The 27,107-nt window shown below is 47.0% G+C and overlaps 1 protein-coding gene across 2 annotated transcripts in view; it reads right to left on the reverse strand.

The window, feature by feature from the left end:
* LOC142566812 (NEDD8 ultimate buster 1-like) overlaps positions 1–27,107 on the reverse strand; it is a 74,445-nt gene that overhangs the window by 32,181 nt on the left and 15,157 nt on the right. The window contains exons 1-6 of one of the 2 annotated variants that reach the window (XM_075677697.1): positions 9,074–9,593; positions 8,790–8,954; positions 5,384–5,551; positions 5,185–5,311; positions 4,847–5,036; positions 2,924–3,110 (exon numbers count right to left, since the gene is read on the reverse strand). In XM_075677697.1, the coding sequence (XP_075533812.1) occupies positions 2,924–3,110; positions 4,847–5,036; positions 5,185–5,311; positions 5,384–5,551; positions 8,790–8,954; positions 9,074–9,181 (945 nt within the window). In that variant the 5' untranslated portion in view covers positions 9,182–9,593. Of the gene's footprint in view, positions 1–2,923; positions 3,111–4,846; positions 5,037–5,184; positions 5,312–5,383; positions 5,552–8,789; positions 8,955–9,073; positions 9,594–27,107 lie in introns of those variants that run through there. The other variant, XM_075677705.1, reaches the window with a different exon arrangement.

A 27,107-nucleotide genomic window follows, 5' to 3' on the forward strand; every position in this document is an offset into this window, starting at 1 on the left:
GTTGGCTTCTTATGATACGACTAATAAAAATCGGGCCCCTTGGTTAACCCCCTTTCTTCTCATGTATTACACAACGAGAGTCTCGAATCTAGCAACATTGATGCCTTCAGGTAGCATGTGCGAGTTTACAGACCGGTTGCCTTCACCCAAAAAGAGATCACGTTCTTGTGACACCTGCGGCAGAAGGGATGTTCGATGTCTGCTGTCAAGGTCCGAGTTGTTGGCTAAAACTCCCAGGGTTCTACTAGGAAACGTGAACACCCAAGAAAGTGTATGGGGAAACAATGTCGCAGTAGCTTAATTGGGAGAGCATCGCACACAAAATGCGAAGGTTGTGGGATCGTTCCCCACCTGCAGCAAGTTGTTTTTTCATCCACTTTCATTTCCGTTTAATTTATTGTTTCTTTACTGCATTTATTAAGCACAAGTAATTTCCCCTATGTTGTCCTCAGCGTCAGTGTTTGTTGGCTTCTTACGATAAGACTAATAAAAATTGGGCCCCTCGGTTAACGCTTTTTCTTCTCGTTTACCAAGCATACTAAAGAATTCATATGGACCCCCAACTACAATGCCGATGACAAAAACTTTGCCAGGAGGGCTCATATAATTGCTATTGCAATAAAGCCGAAATACATCAATCCAACGTCATTTTGAATGTCCTGTCACATGTCCGAACTTGTGAAATATTCTTGCAGCCAACAAATAGAGCAAGTGCAAATTTCAGTTTTGCAACCTTCCGGATCAGACATCTCTATAGCAGTTATTGTATTTTCTCTCCTCTGAAGCACACACACACCACAGTAGCGGCAGTAAAGTGTAACTTTTATTATGGCCTTCATGATGACTGCGTCGCGGTCTCCGAAGTGAGATGGGCCCTGATTTGCCTTTTATTCACAACTACAGCTGAATTGAACTGAAAGTAAGTAGGTGGCACACCCACTGCCTCAGCCAGATGTGGCCATCTGCTGTGGAGGTGGCCTTTCAGAAATGCTGAAGAATGTATTCCGATTATTCCGAGTATTCTGACCCCCTTCACTCAACATGGAACAAATGCATAATCAAAGCAAAATCTAACGATTCCTAGCAAGATGCTAGAAGCATGGATCTCCAAGCCGCAATTTCAAATAAATACTGTGTGAAACTTGCTCTTATTGACCATGAGCTCAGGTACGCATACTTGACAAGAACAACTGAGCAGGCATTTTCTTGAAGTCTTATGCAATTTGATTTACTGCACACTTGCATCTTGTCACACCCACATGTAACTATATACAATATACAGCTTGCACAACCACCAAATAGTTCCTTCAGTGACCTGCCCAGCTGCTGGCCTCAGGCCCAAAGATCTTCAATGTGGAATCCCTTCAAAAGCAGCAGCAATATACACAAGCTCCATTACAGCCTAAGTAAGTGTTTAATGTCTGCATTGTTAAATTTTAAGGGTGGATGAATATTCGAAGTTTCGCATACAAATCACATATTATACATTAACTATTTGTATTTGAAATGGAACTATGCAGTATGTTCAAATATTTGAAAATACCCACATATTTCATAAAAACCGACTTGAAACCTGGTTGCAGTTCTTCGTCTGCTAAACAAAGTATCGCAAATTACCAAGAAGAAAAACAAACAAAATAAAACTTTTTTTTTCTGGGTCACAGCAATGTCAGAACCACCTCGGAATGGCTGCCAGTACAGTTATTACACACCTCGGTACTCGTACTGCGACTAGAGACGACGCGTGCACAGGTGCATAATTAAGGAACACATACCCTCCAGTGATACTGTGATAGCGACTACTTTCCAGTCTTAATATGCTTCACCACGTAACACGATTGTACTGCAGCAAAGCTGACAAAGACAACGGCGAATAAGCAACACAAATTACAGCTTTGCCTCACGAGCACTCCCCAACAAATCTCAATCTGAAGCGAACCGAGCTAAGCCTACACTGATGATGCAGCTGCGCTGCATTATGCAATATATTTTATGAAGTTTTTTCGCAGTGGGGTTAGGCAGTTTTTGGGAAATTTATTGCTATGTCCGTATAAGCGCATGGACTGGTCAAAATTTGGGAGAGTTGGCAGGTATGAAATATGCAAAATTCTGTAAGCAGGCTTTTCTATGCATCTAACGTACACTAACTAATATGGCTGAGCTCGCACTAGCAGCACTGGTGAAGCTGAGAGAGACATTTCCGAAGGTCTGATGGTGCGAGACAGAAGGCGACAATAATGGCAGCACTGGTTTGCATGCTGACATTTTATTTATGGTACTAGCCTGAAACCTGCCATGTTGGTTAGGTTAGTCCGACTTGTGGAGAAGTGCTCTTGTGAATTTTGCATATCCTCTTCTACAGTAACACTACACTTAATGACAAAATTTCCTTCAGTCTTTACTTGAACTTGCATATGCACTTCAATTTTTACGACAGAGTAGACATTAATTTCAATATTTTTAGTGCACAGTAGTCATTTGTCACCAGATTTAAATTCACGATGTTCAGGTTGGTCACAAAAGGTGCCCATGCTTTAGAAACACTTTCTTGAATATTAACTTTAGAACCATTCAAACCAATCTTATGGTTTTGCAAAGTTTGAAATAATGAGAACTGACTCAACATGAATTCTTGAATCAAAATGGAAATAGAATGAATAAATCTAAACAGAAGCAAAAGAAAAGTTTCTGCTACAAGGCAGTGCCACTGTTAAGTGTTGATAGTGTACTATGTTCCCTCTTATATTACTCTTAATTTTCTGGCTCATGTCTCATTTCTCAAGTAGAGCTTTTGCATGCACCAATACTGTCACGAGAAACTTGACTAACACGACATCAGCTTTCCTGTCACTATAGCAAGTGTGCTAACAGGAGTGCATGCACAAGAACAGTGTTGCTAGAGCTCTGCTCCTTAGTAACGTGCCTTGATTGCAGTGAGGCGTTCCAGATTCTCGCCATAGGAGCGACGAAAGCCATTTTCGCATTCCTTGAGTCGTGCCTCTGCGTCGAACAATTGGTCAACACTTCTCAATGAGAGGTAGCACCAGGCAATGTCAAGGCATAGCAGTGCATAGTTGTCCACTTTTGTCAGGAGCTCTGAATTGCAGGTCCTACAAGAAGGCACTTCCACATTCAAAGGGTGTTCGTACTGGGGCTCAAATGCAGAAACAAACAACGCACCTACATGCAATTATATTTATCCCTTATATTATTACTTTATGGATTTACCACGTGATGGAATAATAACTACTCATTGTCAAAACCAAATATATGTCTAGAAAAATATGCAACAAGTAAAAGCAAGGAGAATACAAGGTATAACGAAATGAACAGTGTGCTGTTAGCTATAAGAAGGAGCTGCCAGCATTTTCTGATCGATATATTTAGCTAATTACTTATCACTAGTAGTACTTTCAATATTTGAAAGTGTCAAGCCAGAAGGTCTAGGATGTCTTTCTAAATGCAAGGGTATCTGCAGCAAGCTACCTCTGGAACGGCTCTTTAGTGTGCATTTAGAAGCCTACAAATAGGTTTAGGAAGTCCAAATGGCAGCCCACTAGTGCACTTCAGCAGTGCTTTCAAACCTGTTGAAATTTCAAAAATACCAAATCGATACTGCAAGATTCAATATTGAGACCTTCTACTTGGGCAACGAGTCGTGAAGACGGGTAGCATTCTTGTTCTTAGGAGTGGCCCTTGGTACAAATTTCTGAAATAAGCCTTGCACACTGTGTTTATACACTTTGTGAATATAAATTCTCAATATGTCAATAATAAAGTAACTAAGCAAAAACATCAGCTGAGCTTTGGATGCAGATTCATTGCCACCCCTTCAACTAGTAATGGTAAGAAGTTTATGTACTAGGCCTACAAACTCGCAGATTCGACAAGTGGTCTGAAAACAGCAGTATCGTTCATTGCTCACGAATATTACAGGTTGATTCGGTCAGATATGGAATAAGGTGATAGCCATCACATTGACGGGTGCTGCCATGTATGTAGATGAAAAATTTTCTAGGAAAGCTTGAGGCAGTCCATTATAGTCTGAAGGTAGCTTGCCCAATTCAAACTCCAAACTCCATTTGGTGCTCCTATAAGCGAAGTCGTAATGATACTTTTTCTGTGGTGCCCCATTGTACAACTGTTCACTTACACAATGTCATAATTTTTTGCTTCGAACATGCGACAATTGTATTAGTTCAAGCAGAGCAAGCATGAGAAAGTACAAATATGCGTTTCGTTGTTGCAGAACTAGGCCAGCCCACAACTCAGCCATATATAACAACCTTAATGTATGGAGTAAATGTTAGGTCAAATCACTCTTTCCTTTTTTGCTTCAAATGTGCACTAGGCCATCTTTGTTTGAAAGTGCAAGCCCTAAAAGAAGTTGCTGCTTCATCTGTAGCTTTAACTACGAAGCACAGAACAAAGTACAGGTCATTTATGACATGTCTGAAAGCTGCAATGCTGAGGTTTGCCATATGGGAATTTTTTTCAACAGTGCAAGCCTTTTTTTTTTAATGTGGAAGGAAGAGTTGCATAAAGAATCACCGTCGCAAACAACTGCACGATATGAAATACTTAACTTATGGGGCACTTAATGGGACAGCTAAATGAACTTATAAAAAGATAACCATTGTTAATTTGCAACTAGGCTTGACCAAGAAATCAGAGTTTCTGGATTTCATTTTCAAATAAACGCAGCTGACTGTCTGCGCCTACAAACTCACTGGTATAAGTCCCCACCTTAGTGAAACAATGCTACACATAAAATTGAGCAAGACCTATTTCTGAAGATACTCTGCAATATATGGTGCAAATTTTTTAAATCAAAACTTTCACTGACCTGAACTCTTTGTCTGCTTCAAGCAGCAGCAACAACGCCTCGCTGTAGTTCTTCCGTTTCAAAGCTGCCCGGCCTTTCTCATGGAGGACCATAGCAACACCAAGTGCCTTCCTTTCTGCCATGGGGAGAGCAATAGGCTTTCCAGTTTGGTCAGCTATCTGCATATAATATCTGCTGCTACCAGGGTCATCTGAAACAGAAACCAAGTAGCATAACATAAAGTAACAGTGCAACTGGAATATTTAGCCATGGCTTGAATTTCATAGCCTCGTCAATTACATGGTGTCAAGCCATCAGAATCACCTTTACAAATGTACACAGAACTCAAAAGTACTTGCCTGAATCAACAGAGGACAGAAGGCCAGCGTCCTCACGAATATTCTTCAGTTCGAGTTCCTGCCTTTCTCTCTCTCTTGACTCAACAGCAGTTTCCACAAGAACCAGTGCCATTAATTGCCCGTTATGCTATTAAGGTAAGAGACATTTATTAAATGCAATGAGTAAAGCAGGCCAGACGTAATGCACAACGTTACTTACCCTCACACCTTGGTCTTGCAAGGAATTGCCGTCCTGGATGACCCTGCCACCAGAGATCAATTTAACCATGGATGGGTCCATGCCACACATGGAAGCAACTACTTCTCGTAACTTCTGACCACTTTCTTGCAGCATAATTTCAATCAGTTCGAAATCCTTGCGTGGTGGCTGAAACAAACAAAACAAATTCTTATGGAGGATACAGCAGTAATTGTTAATGTAACACTAGCAACAAGCTGCACGGCAGAGGGTCATTAACTACCTGTGTTGCTCAAGGTGAAGAAGCACTAGTGTTGAGCAAAAGTTGGCCGACATTGTTTAGGGTTTCTTTGTTCACAAGATTAGGGTATGTGTCTCATAATCAAATTGCGGTATTGGCAGGTAAAACCCCAGAATTCAATTCCAAGATTAGGCTATATCGCAGTAGTACCTTGTGTAAACATCGATAGTTGTTACTAATGGGAGGGGGGAGGCCAGTGCTGGGACAGCCTGGCCTTCACAGCATTCCTATTTCTTGTTCGATTTTTTTTTATTATAAATGTAAACCACCTAACACGCAAAATAAAACCGGCATAAGTGCTGTGGTAAACTAAACATTTGTATGACTGTACAATGAAAATGTAAGAGCACATACAGCAGAGCAGAAGTATCCATTTATCAGAACTCTGTGATCATAAGTGGGCAAATTCTTGCTTGCGTTATATGGTAGGAAAGATTCCAACAAGATATGATTCTTAATGAATTTACTAAGTTCCAAATTCTGTTTTGCAACTTCCCATCCTGTTACATTTGTATTGGCATGCCGAAAGCAGCAGCCATCAGCTGGCGAGGGCAATGTTGCACTTAGTGACAAGTCATTGGCAGAAAGGAAACATGAAACATCTTTCTGCTCGGCTTTTTGGCACACAAATACCTGCAGTTGCTATGTTGTTTTCTGTCCTGCTTGATGTGCTAGGGTCTTAGTAGCCTTTCTCTGCCACCTTGCCGCCTGATCACTCCAGCTGTTCGCGAGTGGACACTCATGGGTCATAGCTACTAAAAGAACCCAATGTGACAGCCAACAAGATATTGTACTGGACATATCGGAGCCAAAACCAAAAGTGGTTGGGATTGGCAAAAAGCAAACAAGCAACCTTGTGAGCAAAAATGGTAGGCTCCCGACAGTGGGTAGAGAAGTTATGTTACTCGAGTTACACAAGTCAAACAAAAAGAGCATTGGTCTACATGGCATGGCTCCTTCACCAGTTCACATCAGAAATTTTGTTAAAGGGCCCCTCACCAGGTCTGGCCATTTTGGGCTGACAAGCACGGAGCAAACAATGTGGGCTAACGATTGTTTCTGCTAAATATTACTTTGCTACGCGCCGAATAAAAATCTGAAACTTCAAACCCAACGCCGTTTGCCTTTCCCCTCGCGATTGCCGTGCTCCAAGCCAGAGGGCGATGTACACGTGCTAGTGCGCCTACATACACATGTTCACACTGCGACGTCGCTTGTGGGGACACGCGACTTCGAGAATTATTCAAGCCAACATCTGTTCGTTTAATATATTACTAGAACATACAAATTAAAGCTTGGTTAATTAATAAAACACACGAACCGAATTGCTGCGTGTTTTTGCTTTACTTCGCACCACAGATGTACTTCTGCTTCGTCTGCTTGTTCCCATGTCATGCAGTCACACGCACATAAACAATGTCATTTTCTACCATGTTCCCGCGCGGGATCATGCTCTCATTCGCTTGTGTCTGCCTCAGTATTCGTGTGGCACAGACTTATATCGCTAGTCAGGTGTCCTCGTGCACATCACACAAAATCGTGTGCTGTGCGAAACAAGACAATCGCAACAGCTCGCATGTGCCGCGGTCAGCGGAAATGTGCCGCGGCACAAAAGAGCAAGAGAGAAAAAAAAAATGAAGGCGGGGCCCGTGACATATGCGCACGCAATCCTCGAGGTTCGATATGGGAGAACGCAGGGAAGGAATTTCACTTGCGGAGGTTAGATGGGGCAAGTGGAGACAGCGTTTATGTTTGCAGTGAAGCTCGCCTCCCGAAATATTTCCATATCGGCTATCAATGAGCCATTTGGAAAATTTTTGCGGCAGAACTAAAGGACACGTAACAACTTCCAGAGTGTAACCAAAATTTGCTGTGGGGCCTGGTGAGGGACCCTTTAAACAGTAGAAGTTGTAAAGTGTGTTCAGTGAGTACAGATTATTTTCCAAAAACATTTAACAATAGCAGAGATGGTGGAATAGGTAATTGCACGTAGGTGATGTACCCTCCAAATGCCAGAGGCACTCTTCCAATGCCTCTACCACATTCCACAAGTGACAATCCTCCAGTGCCTTCTCCCATATGAAACCGAGAGCTTCATCAAATTTACATCACAATTCGTTTGTTTTCTTCTCACTTCCTCTAATTTCTGGTGGCGGTGTTGCACACTATTTCATGGGAACCTCGCATGTTACTTCTGGTGCATGCACTGCAGGTGGGGCTTACAACATGGTAGGCAACATGCACAATGCCTCTGCTAGCAAGAACAGTGGTTACTATGAATAAGGATGCAAGGATTTTAATTTATATTGAAACCTTATTAATATCTTCTACACATAATCATAGTGTAATCTAGGCACTGGGCCAGTTTGTTTGCAAATCCCAAACCTGTGCATTGAAGGGCCCATTAAAGATTGCTTGGATGTAAATGGTCACACTGGATGGAATATAGTCACACAGCAAGAGTTCATGGTGGCATGAAGTGCAGAAAGAAAAGAGCCATCTAGGGGCAACAATGCTGTAGGAACATTTTTTATAAAATCAATTTAGGTACACATGTTGCGCATTTCATAACAGCCACTCATGCTGACATCCCCTCAATCGAATCCATGGAACGAAAGATTTAAGAGTAGCTTAGTGCAGCACTACATCAAGCACATTGCTATTATATATATGAAAGCCGCTAAAGAAGTGATTGTATATATTAAACGTGTCCAGAGGAAATTCTTAAGCATCTTAGGGCAAGAAAATTAGATACTTATTTGGATCTAACAAAGCCTTTGTTAAGAGGTCAATTGAGCCCAATTACAAGCAAGACCTGCAAATACAACTTTTTGAAAGAGTGCCGAGTATTAAGCAAGCAGTGAACAATAACACACGGATTTTAATGCTTTAAGACAATTAACACGGCGATTTTCTGAAAAAAAAATCACCAAATTGGTGACGCTTGCTGCACTGATACGTGTTTGTCACTAACTTAGCTACAGAAGACAAAGCAAAAGATTATATAGTTTTGACAAAATGACAATATTACTAAAGATAAAGGTGTCCCAATCTTTGGCAACAGGAGTTCACTCAAGCAAGCTCTGAAACCGCTCGATACAAATCAGGACAAACATGTTTACCAACCTGACGAGGGTTGACTACTCTTACTCTCAATGTAGCCACGCCAGTGCTTTGGTACTTTCTGTTCGCTGCCAGTTTTTCAACGGCATGACATCTCAAGTGCCTGAAGACAGCAAGCACAACACCTGGATCCAGCTGCAGTTCAGTCGCATACCGCGCCACTAAGTTCTGAAAAGTCAACAGTAGTGGTTAGGTAAACGAGACGATGTAGGAGAAACATACATCAAAACTATACAACTAAATGGAGCGAAAATTAACGTGCGGCAATGCATCTAGTGTTTACTTACATCGGGAAAGGTTCCTTCCTGATCGTTCACAGTAAAAGGCGGTAGCCAGAGCTTGACGCTCTCGTCGTTGAGCTTTTTACGAACCCGTGACACAAGCTGGTCGTCCATCGTTTTCGTAGCCTAGATGCAGCAGACTACCCGATTTACAGCTCGCACTGCTAACGATGGCTTTCGTGAACTACGCAACTAAACAGCTCTGGCAAAGCCACGACAAAGAAAACGTTGACTTTACGACGTTCGACAAGACCAGACACGACGATGACAATTCGAACACTCGAAGCTCACGCAGGCTCACGTCTGACTCGTCTTGACGCTGACTCGGCCCGAATCAGCTTCGTACGCCGCCCGTAGAGGCGCCACTGTAGACTTCCTTTCGACTCGTGTTGCGAGCGCTTCTGAGAAACACTAACAATGACATGGGGTACAATGAACCACTGGAATTCCAAAGCGAGACGAGTGACATTCAGCCACCTTCAGCGCCTGCAGCTGCAGCACGTGCGTCTCGTATGCTCGCTGCAGAGAGAACGTAGAACGGGTATCAACTGCGCTACAGTACCGCGAAGTAGAGTGGGTGCCCTGACGGCGCGTTCATTCCGTTCCAACACACCGCTGAGGGGCGCCACCCATTAGAATGAATAGCGGGAATTTTAATCTTAAGGCGGCTATCGCATGCGGTCGCAGATTACTGTTATTAAAAAAGGCTAAGCTCTCTATGCAGTTTGCTTTGATAGACAATAATTAGCGGTGATGTTGACGGTGAATGTTTAATTTATTCAGTTGATGTCACACGTTACCTTGCGTGCACCACTGCTGTTTATCTGCACAGAACACACGGAGACCTGTTTCCTTGAGGCGTTGTTGTGCGCCATTGTTCATAACCTATGAGAGGGTTGAGCACTGTCATTGCCTCACATGGCACATCGCAACGCGGCAGAAGTGCTGGTTGTACGTGCCGAAACCACACTCGGATATGAGGCACGCCGCAGTGGCGGACTTCGGATTAATTTTGACACCCTGGTTTTCTTTAACGTGCGCCTTTTCCCTGTCCCCCCCTCCGCCCCTCCCCCTGTATTTACCTCTCCTCATCTTGTACATTAGTTGAAGGGTAAGCGCTGAAGGCACGCAAGATGGCGATGTTTGGATACAACATAAGATCCAAAGGGTGCAATCTTAGCACTGACGCAATCTTCAGAATCTGCCGGCCTAGCAATTACTCGCTTTTTTTTTGACAAAACCCCAATCTCGCGAAAGCATGACTCGCACTGCGCAAAACCATGCCTTCGACTCCAGGTCATCCTCGCAGCGCCCCGGTCACATTCCACAAGACAGCGGAATTTCGCGATTTTGGCGCAGTCAACGAAAGGTGTGGCACGTTATTTTTCGCAGCCCACCTCATTGTTTTTGTAAGAAATAAAATCAGTCGATCAGTCCTTTCTCTCCTTGGCGAGCAGAGGCGGGCTAACTTGTCGGAGACCGAAGAGACCGGTACACCACACCTACTTGCAACTTTCTTCAGGTTCTGCGAGACCCTGTAGATACAGGAGAACGCCACCCATTCCATTCCCCCCCCCCCCGCACCAAATATGGTTTCCAACATTGCGCCATCAAGTGAACAGGGAAAACCGACCGTTTTGCCCGTCAAGTCATTAGTGCGAGGGCACGATTTTCGGAGCGCGGATTTCATAAGCTGCCCCCTCTTAGGATGGGCGGAATCGTAAGCCAACATTTTCTATGTCTTAATGCTGTACTCGCAGTAGAGAACGTCCAACACATTAGCACATGACCAAACAAAGTTAGGCAAACCGTTCCAGCCATGCTCACAGTAAAGTTTCGTTCGTTCTCTGTTGTCCTCTCATTTCTACGTAGTCAGTGACGGCCTCAGAAAAACACGCCAGGTTCGTACAAGTTATTGCTAGGCCGCCTCAAAGCCCGATGGCGTCTCTAGGCCGCAAACGTCTCGGAAGTAGGGGCATCGACACCTCGTACTGCAGCTGCACTCAAGATTTGTTCGCGCGGGAGACTGATGACTGTCCTTGTCCTTCAAACTTATTGTCTACAGGACAAAGTTCTCCGAGTACGTGTTTACAAGACGCCGCCGTCCGAATGCACTCCTCACGTGCGCACCGCATCTCTACAGCGTAGACTGTAAGCCGGCCTTCGACACCACACAGGCAATCGCACCCAACATCCAAGGCTGCCGATTGCCTTCCGGACGCGTAGAAGAATAGATCCCCGCTCCGTATATGCGGCACGTGGTCAAGGTTGCTAATCCCTTCTTAACCTCGGCGGCGCCTCCAATTAGTCAGGTATTCGGGAGCGATAACAACAATACCGCATACAGCGGTCCCCTTTAAGGCTGGTCTGTGTGGACTCTTGTGACCGTCGGCGGACTGCCAACACCGTGCGCACAATACCGACTTCCCGGAACCGGCACTCGCCCTCCTGGCGCCTGCCGCGACGCGTCACCCAACACCGCGCGGTCCCTGTGACCCCTCATAACACAGAAACGGTTGCCCCGCTGACATGGGGGGGAAGTGAACCCCCTCTCTATGCACAAAGCACGTGTCCGATTCGCGACACTTAAGAACACGAACAATCAGAGCGACCTTACACTCACTCTAGTCAATACTTTACTGACCGGATCTTCAGGCAGCCCTGCAATCTGTTATAGAACTGTTAACATAGAAACGTCAACATACAATACCATATTTACCAGACTACAGACAGAGTTTGCAAGTTGAAACTTCGCGGTGTGCGGACTGTCTATACTAAAGCCCCTCCATACACGTTTAAGCGGCGGTGGCGCGTGGATGTAGGGGCTTTAGTCTATATACGAGTAACGAGGTTAGACTGCGCCTGCGGACCTTTCACCTGCAAGATAGATGCTATGAGCGTGTCCATTGAAACGGGGCGCCTCCATTGAAACGGAACGAGCTTGGTGGCTTGCGCCACCAAGCTCGTTCTTATTTTGCTCAATGTCCCACCCATCTAGTTAAAAAAAAAAAAAAAAAACACACACACACAAAGAATTCCCAGCATCAAACTTTCTGAAGCGCTATCGGGAACTTCGTTCTTGTACGCCTTCGTTGTTTATGGTCTTCCTACTTTCCTACCATCAAACTTCCAATTGCTTCTGACTATAGCGAACATGTTTACTTTCCCCCGGATATCCCTAAACCCAAGGGCTTCAAGGAGGCCAGAGGAGCTTAAACCGACAGCTGGGTAGACATCTCCATATTCTAATAAAACATAGCCCAGAGTTCGACGAAAGCTCGTCTGGTCAGGTAGTATGTTCTATTAATTCAAAATTAAGGTCACTGACCAAGTCACAAATGCAACGTTTGACGTTTCGGAACCTGTACAGAGGATTGTTCACAATGCATCAGACGTGCATAAACTTGAGGAGGCATGTTTCCGTCTGTCCTGTTAAAGGTATCTGGCGTCGTCTGGATCAGCAGAGATTGGAGCAGCAGTCTGGTTGTGTTACTTTAGCAATGATTGCAGCATTTTCCTAGGCGATGAAGTTTGTGTACACGCTCCGTAAGTGCGTTGTACACGTGGCGATAATTGGCGTGGCATCGAGGGCCTGTGTCCTCCTTTCCATGTCCTTGCAGATTAGGCAGCTTTTTAGCAGAACGTTTTCTGCTCCCCGCTCGCGTACAACCTAGGGAGCCTCGATAGGGCGCGCACACATCGAGGCACCCTACGTAAACCCGCTCCTCCCCAGCGATTGAACAAAAAAAATAACCTGTAGCTTAGCGTTCACGCGTTAGGCGGGCGGTCGCAGATTGTACCACCTAGTGGAAGATGAGACAACAGCCAAACGTATATAGCATATTCAAGTTGATGAGTGTGAAGCAGTGACACTACTTTAATGTTGCAATTTCACAGAGAAGCCGTATATGGCTAGCCGATCCGTCTGTCCGTCGCCGGTACGCCAAAAACTCCTCCAGCGCAACCCCATGCGCATGCGCGAAAATAAAGGAGGCGCGCTATTAACCAACCAACCAGCGCACGACAGCAAAGACCAGCGCACACATGATGTCACGCTACCTGGCCCGAAATTTCCATTCACAAGGCTGACATGGTGAAAGCGGTGACGTCAAAATCACTGTTGCCGACTCGGGAGCATCCCCATTAGATTCTATGACAGTCGGGCCAGATACCATGACGTCATGGATCGGAGTGAAAAGGCCTGTGTCATCGGCGCGTTCCTTCCCCGCGCAAGCTCTCGCCTGCGTTTTAACTGCGCTTCGATAAGGCCAAATCAAAACGCGCCAAGCATCTCAACGCGCTCACTTGCCAGCGAGGAGTGCATACCTCGAAGGACCGCTCAGAAACGTTCATAGGGACATTTAATGAGTTCACAAAAGATGTGCTTAGGTGTCCTCGGTGCATTGTCACACGAATGCTGCACCGAGTCGAAGGCCTTGATGTGGCGCTTATGTACTTGTCGACTTATGTAAAAACAGTCTTATTCACAACCGTGCTTTTATTCTAATTTCGTTTCGTTAGGCACTCTCAAAGGTGAAGCGTCTCTCGAGCAGATAAGCCGACCCGCGGCTAGGCTAGCCACCCCCCCCCCCCCCCTAGGAGGTCTTGAGCCACCCTACCGCGGCAGTGGCCGCTGCCACTTTGTATTTTCGTTCTTCTCGCTCGCCGCGTTTGCGCGCTCCGCTCGGCAAGCCCTCTGGCTACAGTGCTTTAGCGGTACGGAGGTGCCTTCCTCTTTCGCCGCGGGAGAAGTTCAAGCTGCATACCACCGGACTCCACGGCTAGGGGTCAGCAGTTTTGTGGAATTCTTAAAGCTTTCAGTGGATTAGTCGTGGTGCTCTGTGCCTCCGGACGTACTCCTCAGTTCGGCCCAAAGAAAGGGTGCGGCAGTTTCCCGGAACTGTGAAAGTTGTCACAAGGGCAACCACTTCAGAAGAACGAAAGGGAGAGGGGGCAGCGCCCGTTGCCTCGATGATAGGCGCGCAGTGTGGCACAACACCGTCTGCTCGCGGTTGAGCGTTGGGCGCATGCACACTTGCGCCCCCGCTCGCTGGCTCAGCTGAGCGGGACGAAGTATAACGATCGTGTCTCCTTGTCTGACCCATTCTGCTAAAACAGGCGCGTTTCGGACGAAGCCCCTCACTCCCAAGGAGTGAGGGGCTTCTCCTCCTCGGAGGAAGAGGAAAAAAGGCTGCAAACGTACGGCTTGACGGGGGGGGGGGGGGTATCATCATCATCATCATCAGCCCATTTCACGTGCACTGGAGGACGAAGGCCTCTCCCTGCGATCTACCGCGCCAGCCAATACCAACCAGCGCCTGCGAATTTCTTAATTGCATCATCCCACCTAGTCTTCTTTCGTCCTCGACAGCGCTTCCCTTCTCTTGGCACCCATACTGTAACCCTACTGGTCCACTGGTTATCTAACCTACGCATTACATGGCCTGCCCATCTCCATTTCTTCCTCTTAATATCAATTAGAATATCGGCTATCCCTGTTTGCGCTCCGATGCACACCGCTCTCTGTCTCTTAACGTTATGCCTAGCATTCTTCGTTCCATCGCTCTTTCATCATCATCATGGCTATGCCCACTGCAGGGCAAAGACGTCACCCATATTACTCCAACTAGCCCGTTCATGTGCTGATTGTGGCCATGTTGTCCCTGCAAACTCCATTCACCCCATCTCCATTCCACCCCCCTTAATAACCACCACGCCCTCATCGCTCCCCGGTGCGGCCTCGGCAGCGGCAGCGGCAGGCCAGTCAAGTGTAGTCACCCTCGAAGGTATTTATGCTACGATACAACAGATGCTTTACCAGATGGGCGAATTAAACAAAAGTCAAGGAGAACACAATAAGCCATGAAGACTTTGAAAGAAGAATACGCAAGGTTGAGTTTGGCTCGCGCAAGCGGGTCGACGACGAGATCAGCAACCCACGCATAAGGAGTACAGGCGCATAAACAACACGGGTGACGTCAGGGACGCCGACAACTGCGACGGCGGTGGCATGAACGTCAGCAATGGCTAACGCCACACGCAGCGCGCCCGAACACCTCGAGATCTGGCAGTAGAATTGTCGCTCTTTCAACAAGAAGGCAAGTTCACTCCAACTCTTCATCCAAAATCACCTACCCCCCCCCCCCCCCCCCGACGTCATCTGCCTTCAGGAGGTCGGGAACCAGCCGATCAGGTTACGGGGTTACTACGTAATTAAACACGCGGGATCACCGAAGGTCGCGGTTTTAGTTCACAAAACGGTGACGGCCGTGGGACAACATTATCAACATCATGACATTAATCACGTGCTAGTGGAAGTACTCCCGTAGAAGAGGGGTAGACGTAGCACTTTCATCCTGAATTTGTACAGTCCGCCGAGGGCTCAGAAAGACGACTTCCGCAACATCATTTACGACAGCGTGAGAGCCGCTGGCTGCAACCAGCTGGTAGTGGTGGGAGACATGAACGCTAGACACACAACTTGGGGCTACCAACAAGGCACGCAAAAGGGAAGGTCGCTCCTCGATGCGGTTGATCAAATGGGCCTCGAATTGATAACCAACCTCCTCCAACCAACCCGAGTAGGCAACAGTGTAAGTCGAGACACGTTTCCGGACCTGTCATTTGTCAAAAACGTAAGGGAATACTCATGGGCGCACCTGGGCGAAACATTGGGCAGCGATCACTATATCCTCAGCATCTCGGTATCCACGCCGAAACTCAAGAGAACAATTGGCGAAATTAGGCTTACGGACTGGGAGGCATTCAGGCAGTACCCCCCGCCCGAAAACTGTATAACGGACATAGCGGAATGGACGCCCACATCCAAACCACTAAAACTATCCAGCGCACGGTCGAGACGCCCGAAGTCGACCGCCGGCTCTTACACCTGTGGGAAGCCCGTAAGGGCCTCCTCAAACGGTGGAAGCGACAGCGGTTAAACCGGAAACTATGTCTACGAATCGAGAAAATAACAGCCGAAGCCAGAAATTACGCAAACGAGTGGACGCAGCAAAATTGGGTACAGTTTTGCACCTCGCTCAAGGGTACCCTGAGTACGGCGCAGACGTGGCCCATCCTACGTTGCCTGATCGAGCCCGACAAGGCGAAATCGACAACCAGTCGGACACTTCTAGAAATCGCTCACAAGTTCCCCGGAAGTGACCAGGCTCTGATTGACACCCTAAAAACCAGATACCTGGGTAGCGACCCATACAACCCTGCCTCCTAAAATATGAAGGAGAACCAAGACCAGAACGGGACGCTCCCATCACGGAGGAAGAGGTGTACGTATGCCGCAGCACGAGCCTCACAGCGCAACACTGCTCCCGGAGTTTACAAAATCACCAATGCCATGATTAGAAACCTGAGCCCTATGCACATCCAGGACTTGACCGAATACCTAAACGAGGAACTCTGGAGCAAGGGCCACGTACCGAACGAGTGGAAACACGCGGAAATCGTGACCATTCCCAAACCCGGCAAGAAGCCCGCGATCGACGCCCTGCGTCCCATCTCGCTGACTTCGTGCCTCGGCAAGCTGTACGAGAGGGTCATCAAAACCCGCCTCCAACATTACATAGAGGACGGTGACCTCTTCCCGCACACCATGCTTGGCTTCAGGCCGGGACTTTCTGCTCAAGATGAGTTCCTAATCCTAAGGGAAGAAGTTCTCAAGGGCATCCCGAAGGGAGAACACCTCCTGCTGGCACTCGACCTAAAAGGAGCCTTCGATAACATCTCCCACGAGGCCATTCTCAAGGGACTGAACGACATCAGCTGCGGGGAGCTCATCTTTAATTACGTTAAATCGTTCCTGACGGGCCGGACGGTAACCATCGGAATAGGCAAGACTCGATCGGATACGATCGACGTGCCGAACAAAGGAACACCGCAAGGGGCGATAATCTCCCCGATTCTCTTCAATGTCGCGATGCTAGCGCTGACCAAACAGCTGCGGAAGATCCCCGACCTAGGTTACGCCCTGTACGCAGACGACATCACACTCTGGGCCACCAAGGGCTCCCTAGCGCGAAAAGAGGCGACCCTTCAAGAGGCCGCGACGGCCGTGGAGAGATTTGCGGCAGCGAGCGGGATGCGTTGTGCGCCCGAAAAGTCGGAGGTGATCCGGGTGCACGGAGGAGGAATCTACAAGTCCCCCGGCCCTATCGACCTCTATCTTGAGGGCCAGAAGATAACGGAAGGCAATAAGACTAGGATTCTGGGGTTTTGGATCCAGAGCAACTTGAAAGCCTCCCAGACCATCCAAACCCCAAGGTCTGCCACCAACCAGATCTCGCGGATTATAAAACGAATTACAAGAAGCCGCAAGGGCATGCGAGAAGGACACGATTCGCCTCGTCCAGGCTCTGGTGATCAGCAGAATAACGTATAGCATGCCGTATCACTATCACTCGCTAAACAAACGCGACCATGAACAAGTCGATGCCATCATCAGAGGCGCGTACAAAACGGCCCTAGGTCTCCCTGTCACCACCTCAAACGAGAAGTTAGCGACCCTCGGTATCCACAACACCTTCGCTGGCTGTCGGACGCGGTTATTGCTTCGCAAAAGGCCAGACTACAGAACACGGCGGCGGGCAGAGCCATCCTCCACCGGACCGGAACGGAGCTCCGTGCCCTCGATGGGCAACGATCACTCCCGCCTGAGGTCAGAGGCAAGATCAAGGCGAACCCGATACCGAAGCACATGAGTCATGAACTCCATGAAGGACGACGCAATTAAGGCTCGCGTCGACAGACAGCGCCGACAATTCAAGGGTGACCCGTACGTAACGTACGTGGACGTGGCGGCGTACCCAGTAGGGGCCTCTTCGCGGTAGCCGCCGTGAACGGGAGAGGCAACTCCTTGACCCTCGCGGCCTCCGTAAGGGCAGAGACCCCAGCTGCGGCTGAGACCATAGCCGCGGCCCTGGTAATAAAGCAGGAAGACAGGGTAGGCAGGGAAGTCCATGTCGTTACCGACTCACAACAGGCCTGCCGTAACTTTACGAACGGACGAACACCGCTGCTGGCGGCTCAGATTCTAGGCCCGAGGCTGCAAGAATACCATCAAATCACGTGGACGCCGGGTCACGCGGGTCTGGAGGGGAACGAAAGGACGAACGCCCTAGCTCGAGCGCTAATCAACCGAGCGGGGCAAGACCAATCGTCTCATCAATCCCCACCCTTTACCTTCATGCCCCTGTCATCCAATTACCGCGACCGACTCGAGATCCAGCGACTCAACCGCAGGATTTATCCTCCGCCTCACAAAAAGCTCAGCACTGAAGATGCCGTAGCTCTCCGACTTATACAGACCAACACATTTCCAAACCTACACAGATACAGTAAAATGTTCCCACATACTTATCGCGGCATCTGCCCCTGGTGCGGCGACACACGCCCTACACTCTTTCACATCTCGGGGGGGGGGGGGGGGGTGCGAGGGCAAACCTCAACACTTAAAGACTCCTAGCACGTCATTTGAGCGGTGGGAGGTACAGCTGACCGGCGATACCCTGGCGGGACAAGAAGCTCTCGTCCAGCAAGTACGTCGAGCAGCCATGGCCAGTGGAGTCCTGGAATGAGGACACCACCCACTCGACCTCAAGAGCAACCACCTCGATGGTCCGAATAAATGTTTTCTCTCTCTCTCTCTCTCTCAATCTAATCCGCCCACCTAACTTTCTGCCGTCCCTGCCACGCTTCCCTTCTCTTGGAATCCAGTCCGTAACCCTGAATGACTATCGGTTATCTTCCCTCCTCATTACATGCCCCCCCCTCACCATGCCCATTTCTTGATTTCAACTAAGATGTCATTAACTCGCGTTTGTTCCCTCACCCAATCTGCTCTTTTCTTATCCCTTAACGTTACACCTATCATTCTTCTTTCCATAGCTCGTTGTGTCGTCCTCAATTTGAGTAGAACCCTTTTCGTAAGCCTCCAGGTTTCTGCCCCGTAGGTGAGTACTGGTAAGACACAGCTATTATATACTTTTCTCTTGAGGGATAACGGCAACCTGCTGTTCATGATTTGGGACTGCCTGCCAAACGCACTCCAGCCCATTCTTATTCTTCTGATTATTTCAGTCTCATAATCCAGATCCGCGGTCACTAACTGCCCCAAGTAGATGTATTCCCATACCACTTCCAGTGCCTCGCTACCTATCGTAAACTGCAGTTCTCTTCCGAGACTGTTAAACGTTACTTTAGTTTTCTGCAGATTAATTTTCAGACCCACCCTTCTGCTTTGCCTCTCCAGGTAAGTTTGCATGCATTGCAATTCGTCCCCTGAGTTACTAAACAAGGCAATATAAGCGAATCGCAAGTTACTAAGGTATTCTTCATCAACTTTTATCCCCAATTCTTCCCAATCCAGGTCTCTGAATACCTCCTGTAAACAGGCTGTGAATAGCATTGGAGAGATCGTATCTCCCTGCCTGACGCCCTTCTTTATTGGGATTTTGTGTTTTTTTATGGTGGACTACGGGTGGCTGTGGTGCTGCTATTCATATCTTTCAGTATTTTTACATACGACTCGTCTACACCCCGATTCCGTAATGCCTACATGACTGCTGAGGTTTCGACTGAATCAAACGCTTTTTCGTAATCAATGAAAGCTATGTATAAGGATTGGTTATATTCCGCTCATTTCTCTATCACCTGATTGACAGTGTGAATATGGTCTACTCTTGAATAGCCTTTACGAAATCCTGCCTGGTCCTTTGGTTGACAGAAGTCTAAGGTGTTCCCGATTCTAATTGCGATTACCTTAGTAAATACTTTGTAGGCAACGGACAGTAAGCTGATCGGTCTATAATTTTTCAAGTCTTTGGCGTCCCCTTTCTTATGTATTAGGATTATGTTAGCGTTCTTCCAAGATTCCGGTACGCTCGAGGTTATGAGGCATTGCGTATACAGGGTGGCCAGTTTCTCTAGAACAATCTGACCACCATCCTTCAACAAATCTGCTGTTACCTGATCCTCCCCAGCTGCCTTCCCCCTTTGCATAGCTCCTAAGGCTTTCTTTACTTCTTCTGGCGTTACCTGTGGAATTTCGAATTCCTCTAGGCTATTCTCTCTTCCACTATCGTCGTGGGTACCACTGGTACTGTATAAATCTCTATAGAACTCCTCAGCCACTTGAACTATCTCATCCATATTGGTAACGATATTGCCGGCTTTGTCTCTTAACGCACACGTCTGATTCTTGCCTATTCCTAGTTTCTTCTTCACTGTTTTTAGGCTTCCTCCGTTCCTGAGAGACTGTTCAATTCTATCCATATTATAGTTTCTGATGTCCGCTGTCTTACACTTGTTGATTAACTTAGAAAGTTCTGCCAGTTCTATTCTAGCTGTAGGGTTAGAGGCTTTCATACATTGGCGTTTCTTGATCAGATCTTTCGTCTCCTGCGATAGCTTACTGGTTTCCTGTATAACGGCGTTACCACCGACTTCTATTGCGCACTCCTTAATGATGCCCATGAGATTGTCGTGCATTGCTGCAACACTAAGGTCCTCTTCCTGAGTTAAAGCCGAGTACCTGTTCTGTAGCTTGATCCGGAATTCCTCTAGTTTCCCTCTTACCGCTAACTCATTGATTGGCTTCTTGTGTACCAGTTTCTTCCGTTCCCTCCTCAAGTCTAGGCTAATTCGAGTTCTTACCATTCTATGGTCACTGCAGCGTACCTTGCCGAGCACGTCTACATCTTGTATGATGCCAGGGTTCGCGCAGAGTATGAAGTCGATTTCATTTCTAGCCTCACCATTCGGGCTCCGCCACGTCCACTTTCGACTAACCCGCTTGCGGAAAAAGGTGTTCATCATCCGCATATTATTCTGTTCTGCAAACTCTACTAATAATTCTCCTCTGCTATTCCTAGAGCCTATGCCATATTCCCCCACTGACTTGTCTCCAGCCTGCTTCTTGCCTACCCTGGCATTGAAGTCGCCCATCAGTATAGTGTATTTTGTTTTGACTTTACCCATCGCCGATTCCACGTCTTCATAGAAGCTTTCGACTTCCTGGTCATCATGACTGCATGTAGGGGCATAGACTTGTACCACCTTCAATTTGTACCTCTTATTAAGCTTCACAACAAGACCTGCCACCCTCTCTTTAATGCTATTGAATTCTTGTATGTTACCAGCTATTTCCTTATTAATCAGGAATCCGACTCCTAGTTCTCGTCTCTCTGCTAAGCCCCGGTAACACAGTACATGCCCGCTTTTTAGCACTGTATATGTTTCTTTTGTCCTCCTAACCTCACTGAGCCCTATTATATCCCATTTACTACCCTCTAATTCCTCCAATAACACTGCTAGACTCGCCTCGCTAGATAGCGTTCTAACGTTAAACGTTGCCAGGTTCAGATTCCAATGGCGGCCTGTCCGGAGCCAGGTATTCTTAGCACCCTCTGCAGCGTCACAGATCTGACCGCCGCCGTGGTCAGTTGCTTCGCGGCTGCTGGGGACTGAGGGCCGGGGTTTGATTGTTGTATTCATATAGGAGGTCGTGGCCCAGTACTGCACCAGGGTGGCCAATCCTGCTCTGGTGAGAGAGTGCGTTACCGGTTCTGGTCACCGGGATCAGGCCGCACTCCAGGCCTGTTTGTGCAATTTTCTCAACACACGTTTTTTTTTTGTATTTTCCGATGGAGAATTGCGCTGCACCGGGATTTGAATCACGGTCCTTTTGCACTGGAGACGGATACTCTACCGTCCCCGCAGGAGTTAAATTAAAAATGGGAGAATGGGGATTTGCGTGACAAAACCACTTTCTGATTATGCACGCCTTAGTGGAGGACTCCGAAAATTTCGACCACCTGGGGTTCTTTAACGTGCACCAAATTCTAAGTACACGGGTGTTTTCGCATTTCGCCCCCATCGAAATGCGGCCGCCGTGGCCGGGGTCCGATCCCGCGACCTCGTGCTCAGCAATCTAACACCATGACCACTGAGCAACCACGGCGGGTCCCGCAGGAGTTGTACGCCTCATTTAACCTACAGTGGTGCCCAATTTGATCAGTCAAGGTGGGCCAATCTGAGCTCGGTTATACCGCATGGATGGCACTCGGCTAGAGAACCTGGTATTTATGACCTGCACATGTGTGGCCACACATAATTGAGGATATATAATTTTTTTCTTTTAGGAGGGTTTCCGTACAGTGATAAAATGAAGGAAAAGACATTAAAAAAAGAAAAAAAGAAAGGGAAAAAAAAAGGAACATAACTTGTGATTTGAACTCGTGATCCTTCAATGTTGCCCGGAAAGGTAGCTCAGTCCGTTGGTTCGTCAAGCCAGCGGTTACTTTCAAGCGCTATAGCTCCTGCTCCGAGCCTCATACTTATGTGGAAAGGGGCTGGTGTTGTCCGCGACAGTGGTTGGAAGGCATAATTTCTTGGAAAAATGGCCGCCAGAGGAGCAGCGTGAACTCGAGCGGCTTTAGAGACTAGGAAAACTGCCTTAAAGTATTTAGACTTGAGGGGAAGCTTCGTTAACAAACTATAACACGGCAAGCAGCACTCGAATATAATTATAACCCTAATAATAATTGTAAATATTCATCTCATCTATAGGATCTAAAGCGTGCGCTGTTTCTTGCCTCTGCGTGTAGTAGTTAAGAGAGCCAGTTTAAGGGCGGAGAAGAGGGAAGGAAAAGAAAGCAAACTTGCAGCGCCGTGGTTTTAAGGCGCAACCGTGGTAGAGAAACGGAAAGGCGATATAAGCATGCGTGGCCATGATACGCACACGACAAACTGCCTTACAATATTTAGACTTGAGGGGAAGCTTCGTTAGCAAACTATAACACGGCACTGAGCACACGAATACGACGAGAGAAATAATTGAGACGTGGAAAATTCCCTTGAAATAAATCTGGTTTGCGAGACAAATGCTTGTATGTATTGAATCTCTTAAAAGATGAGGGGGGAAATATGCGCTCACCGAGAGGGCATCGTCAGCGCGAGACCACCACCAGGCTCCTTACGGGGATGTGGAGAGCTTCGCGGCCGGAACGAAGCCTCCCCTCTCCGCCGGCCTGGCGTGGAAAACGCGCTTTCCGATCGCTCAAGGTTGCGTAGGAATAGTATAGTTCTAGCGTCTAGGAAAAGCTTTAACAGGTGCGAGGACGGCACGCATAGCGTGGGAAGCTAGCCGCCGGAATAGCTATCTTCGAGAGCTATTCTATATTATATTATATTATACTTCGAGAGCTATGACTGATGCTTTTCTATATATATGTATTCATCTCATCTATGCGATCGCATGCGCGTGCTGTTTCTTTGTCTCTGCGTGTAGTAGTTAAGAGAGCCAGTTTAAGGGCGGAGAAGAGGGAAGGAAAGGAAAGCAAACTTGGTATTACTTGGTATTAGCAAACAAGGTATTAATTAACCGCAAATTATGCCGTTCTGCAAACTCTACTGATAACTCTCCCCTGCTAGTCCTGTGGCCTATGCCATATTCCCCCACTGACTTGTCTCCAGCCTGCTTCTTGACTACCCTGGAATTGAAGTCGCCCATCAGTAGTGTGTTTTGTTTTGACTTTACCAATCGCCGATTCCACGTCTTCATAGAAGCTTTCCATTTCCTGGTCATCATGACTGGATGTAGGGACGTAGACCTGTACGACCTTCAATGTGTACCTCTTATTAGGTTCCACAAGACCTGCCACCCTCTCGTTAATGCCATAGAATTCCTGTATGTTACCAGCCATATCTTTATTAATCAGGAATCCGACTCCTATAGTTCTCGTCTCTCCGCTAAGCCCAGGTAGCACAGGACGTGCCCGCATCTTAGCACTGTATATGTTTCATTTGTGCTAACCTCACTGAACCCTATTATATCCAATTTATTTCCCGCGAATTCCTCAAATAGCACTGCTAGACTCTCCTCACTACATAACGTTCTAGCGAAAAACGTTGCCAGGTTCAAATTCCAATGGCGGCCTGAACCTGGCGACAAGCGATGCAGCGATGGCGTATAGGTAGAGCATCCGCCCCGCGTGCAAGAGGACCGTGGTTCAAATCCCGGTGCCGCGCAATTTTCCACCGGATTAAAAGAAATCCGCGTGTTGATAAAATTGCACGAACAGCCCCGGAGTGCGGCCTGATCCCGGTGACCAGAACCGGTAACGCACTACCTCAGAAGAGCAGGATTGGCCACCCTGGTGCAGTACTTGGCCACAACCTCCTATATGACCCCATCGCTCTTTGCGGGGTCCTTAACCCTTTATTGCTCATTTTATTTCCCTCAAAATATTATTCATGGAGTTGTAGGGAAGCATAAAAGTAGCTGTACTCCCATGGAAACTAAAGTCAGCTAATTTCTGTGGTTTGAATTCGCAGAAAAAAGGGGTACGTTGCGCATTTTCAACAACGTGCAAACGAAGAAGGTGAAAGATAAACTCAGTGCAGTTCGCACTCAGATGTTTATTTGCACGTGGCAAGCATTGGTGCCCTTATGATTTAGTGTGGAACAAAAAGAAGAAATTGTAATTTTTGTGCAGGACAAGTGGTTCCCACACTTCGTGCGTACGTCATGCAAATTTCCGTGCAGTTACGAAACAATGCAGTGTTTTCGCGTTATTGTCCGAATTTAGAACATAGAAACACAGACGTAAGGCTGTGCCCGTGACGACGGGACACGGCAGCGTGCGGATGCACCGCATCCTTTTAAAGAAAGGAAAGTAAATTCGACCAGAAAACATCTTGCGCACATATTGAATCAAAACGGACTTACACTCGTAGTTGTCGTCACTCCTGGTAAGATCGCTTCCTTCACTATCAGGAGGAATTGCTCGGCCATAAAAGTGTTTGGGAGCCATGTCACTTTTCCGAAGAAAGTAAACCATATACACGTTGTTGCACTGCATTGACGATCACGAATTCTTGTTCCCTAGCCAGGCTATTGAACATTCCCTTTGTATTCTGTCTATTAATCTTCAACGCCACTCTTATACTCTGTTAAGGTACTCAACCATTTGTTGTAACTCGTCCCCAGTGTTGCTAAACAGGCCAATGTCATCTGCAAATCGAAGGTTGCCGAGATATTCCCCGTTGATCCTTACTCCTAAGCCTTCCCAGTTTAATAGCTTGAATACTGTTTCCAAGCACGTAGTGTAGCTGTGGAGTGTACATACGTTCCAAGATATTTACGTAAGCGTCCTGCACTCCTTGATTACGTAATCCACGGAAAACACGGGGAAGGCCGGAGATGGAATGCCTGACTGCTGGTATCTTTACTGAATCAGATGTCTTTTCGTAATCTATGAAAGCCATACAGAGAGGATGATTGTACTCTGCGGATCTCTCGATTACTTGATTGATGACATGCATGTGATCTATTGTAGAGTATCTCTTTCTGAAACCTGCCTGTTCCCCTTGCTTGACTGAAGTCCGGTGTTGCTCTTATTATATTGGAGCTTATCTTGGTGAATATTTGATATAATACTGGGAGTAAGCTAATGGACCTACAATTTTTCAAGTCTTTAACGTATCCCTTTTTGTGGATTAGTATAATGTTTGCATTCTTCTAGTTTTCTGGGACCCTTGCAATCAATAGACACTTCGTATAGAGAGCCGCCAGTTTTCGAAGCATTATGCCTCCACCATCTTTCATTAAATCGACTGGTATTCCATCTTCTCCTGCCGCTTTTCCCCGTTTCATGTCATGCAAGGCCCTTCTAACTTCATCGCTAGTTATAGAAGGAGTTTCTCGAACGTGTTCATTACTACTTCGAATCCTCCATCGTGGCTGCTCTCGGTATAGAATTCTTCCGCTGCTCTTACTATATCGTCGAAATTGCCGATTGTATTACCCTGCTTATCCTTCAGTACATACATCTTGGTTTGTCCGACGCCAAGTTTCCTTCTCGCCGATTTCATGCTGCATCCATTTTTGTACCTATGGACTTATGTATAAAAACCGTCGTATTCGCAATCGTGCTTTTGGCGCCGAGTCTTTACCCTCATTTCGTTTCGTTAGGCACTCTGTCAAATATGAAAAGCGCCTCCCGAATAGATAAGCCGTCCCGCGGCTAGGCTAGCTACTCCTAGGAGGTCTTGTATGACGTCCTTGAGCCACCCTGCCGCGGCAGTGGCCGCTGCCATTTTTGTATTTTCGTACGTCTCGCTCGCTGCGTTGGCGCGCGTCAAGCTCTCTAGCTGCAGTGGTCTAGCGGAACGGTGGTGCCTTCCTCTTTCGCCGCATCCATTTTTTACTGCTTCCTCAGTCTTTCTCACGTTATGATTTCGAATGTCCCCTATTTTCCCTAGTTCCGCGAATTCTAACTTATCTCTTGAGTTGGACAGTTTCATTCCTTGTTTCTTTATTAGGTCATTTGTTACTTGGCAGAGCTTACATACTGGTTGCCTTGGTGCCTTGCCTCCAACTTCAATCGCTGCTCCTGAAGCCAGCCTAGTGACGGTTTCATTCATTGGCTCTATGTCATCTTCATCTCTGTTCTAAGACTGCATATTTGTTTGCAAGTGCCAACCTGAATTGGTCTGCCATTACCCTTATTGCGTCTAGGTTGGCCTGTTTCTTCTTGACCAATTTTGAATCCTTGCCCTCGCTAACCAATGATCACTGCACTATGCCGAGGTCGGCACAAATTATGAAATCAATTTCATTTCTTGTTTCACCATTACGGCTATTTCAGGTCCACTTTCTGTTGCTACGCTTCCCGAAAAAGATGTCCATTATTCGAAACTTATTCCTTTCTGCGAATTCTACCAGCATCTCTCCTCTAGAGTTCCTAGAGTCAACGCCGTAGTTGAAAATTGTTTGTTGACCAGCCTGCCTTTTCCCTACTTTTGCAATGAAGTCGCCCATGACTACAGTATACTGAGTTTGCACTTTTCGCATTGCTAATTTAACATCTTCATAAGACTGTTCAATTTCTTCATCGTGACTGTAGGTTGGAGCGTAGGTTTGTACTACATGTATTCTATACCTCTTATTAAGTTTGATTACTACTACTGCTACCCTCTCAATAATGCTGTAGAATTCATCAATGTTGCCCGCTATTTGCGTATG

Source organism: Dermacentor variabilis, chromosome 1 (genome assembly GCF_050947875.1).
Source record: "Dermacentor variabilis isolate Ectoservices chromosome 1, ASM5094787v1, whole genome shotgun sequence".
NCBI classification, from domain to species: Eukaryota; Metazoa; Arthropoda; class Arachnida; order Ixodida; family Ixodidae; genus Dermacentor; species Dermacentor variabilis.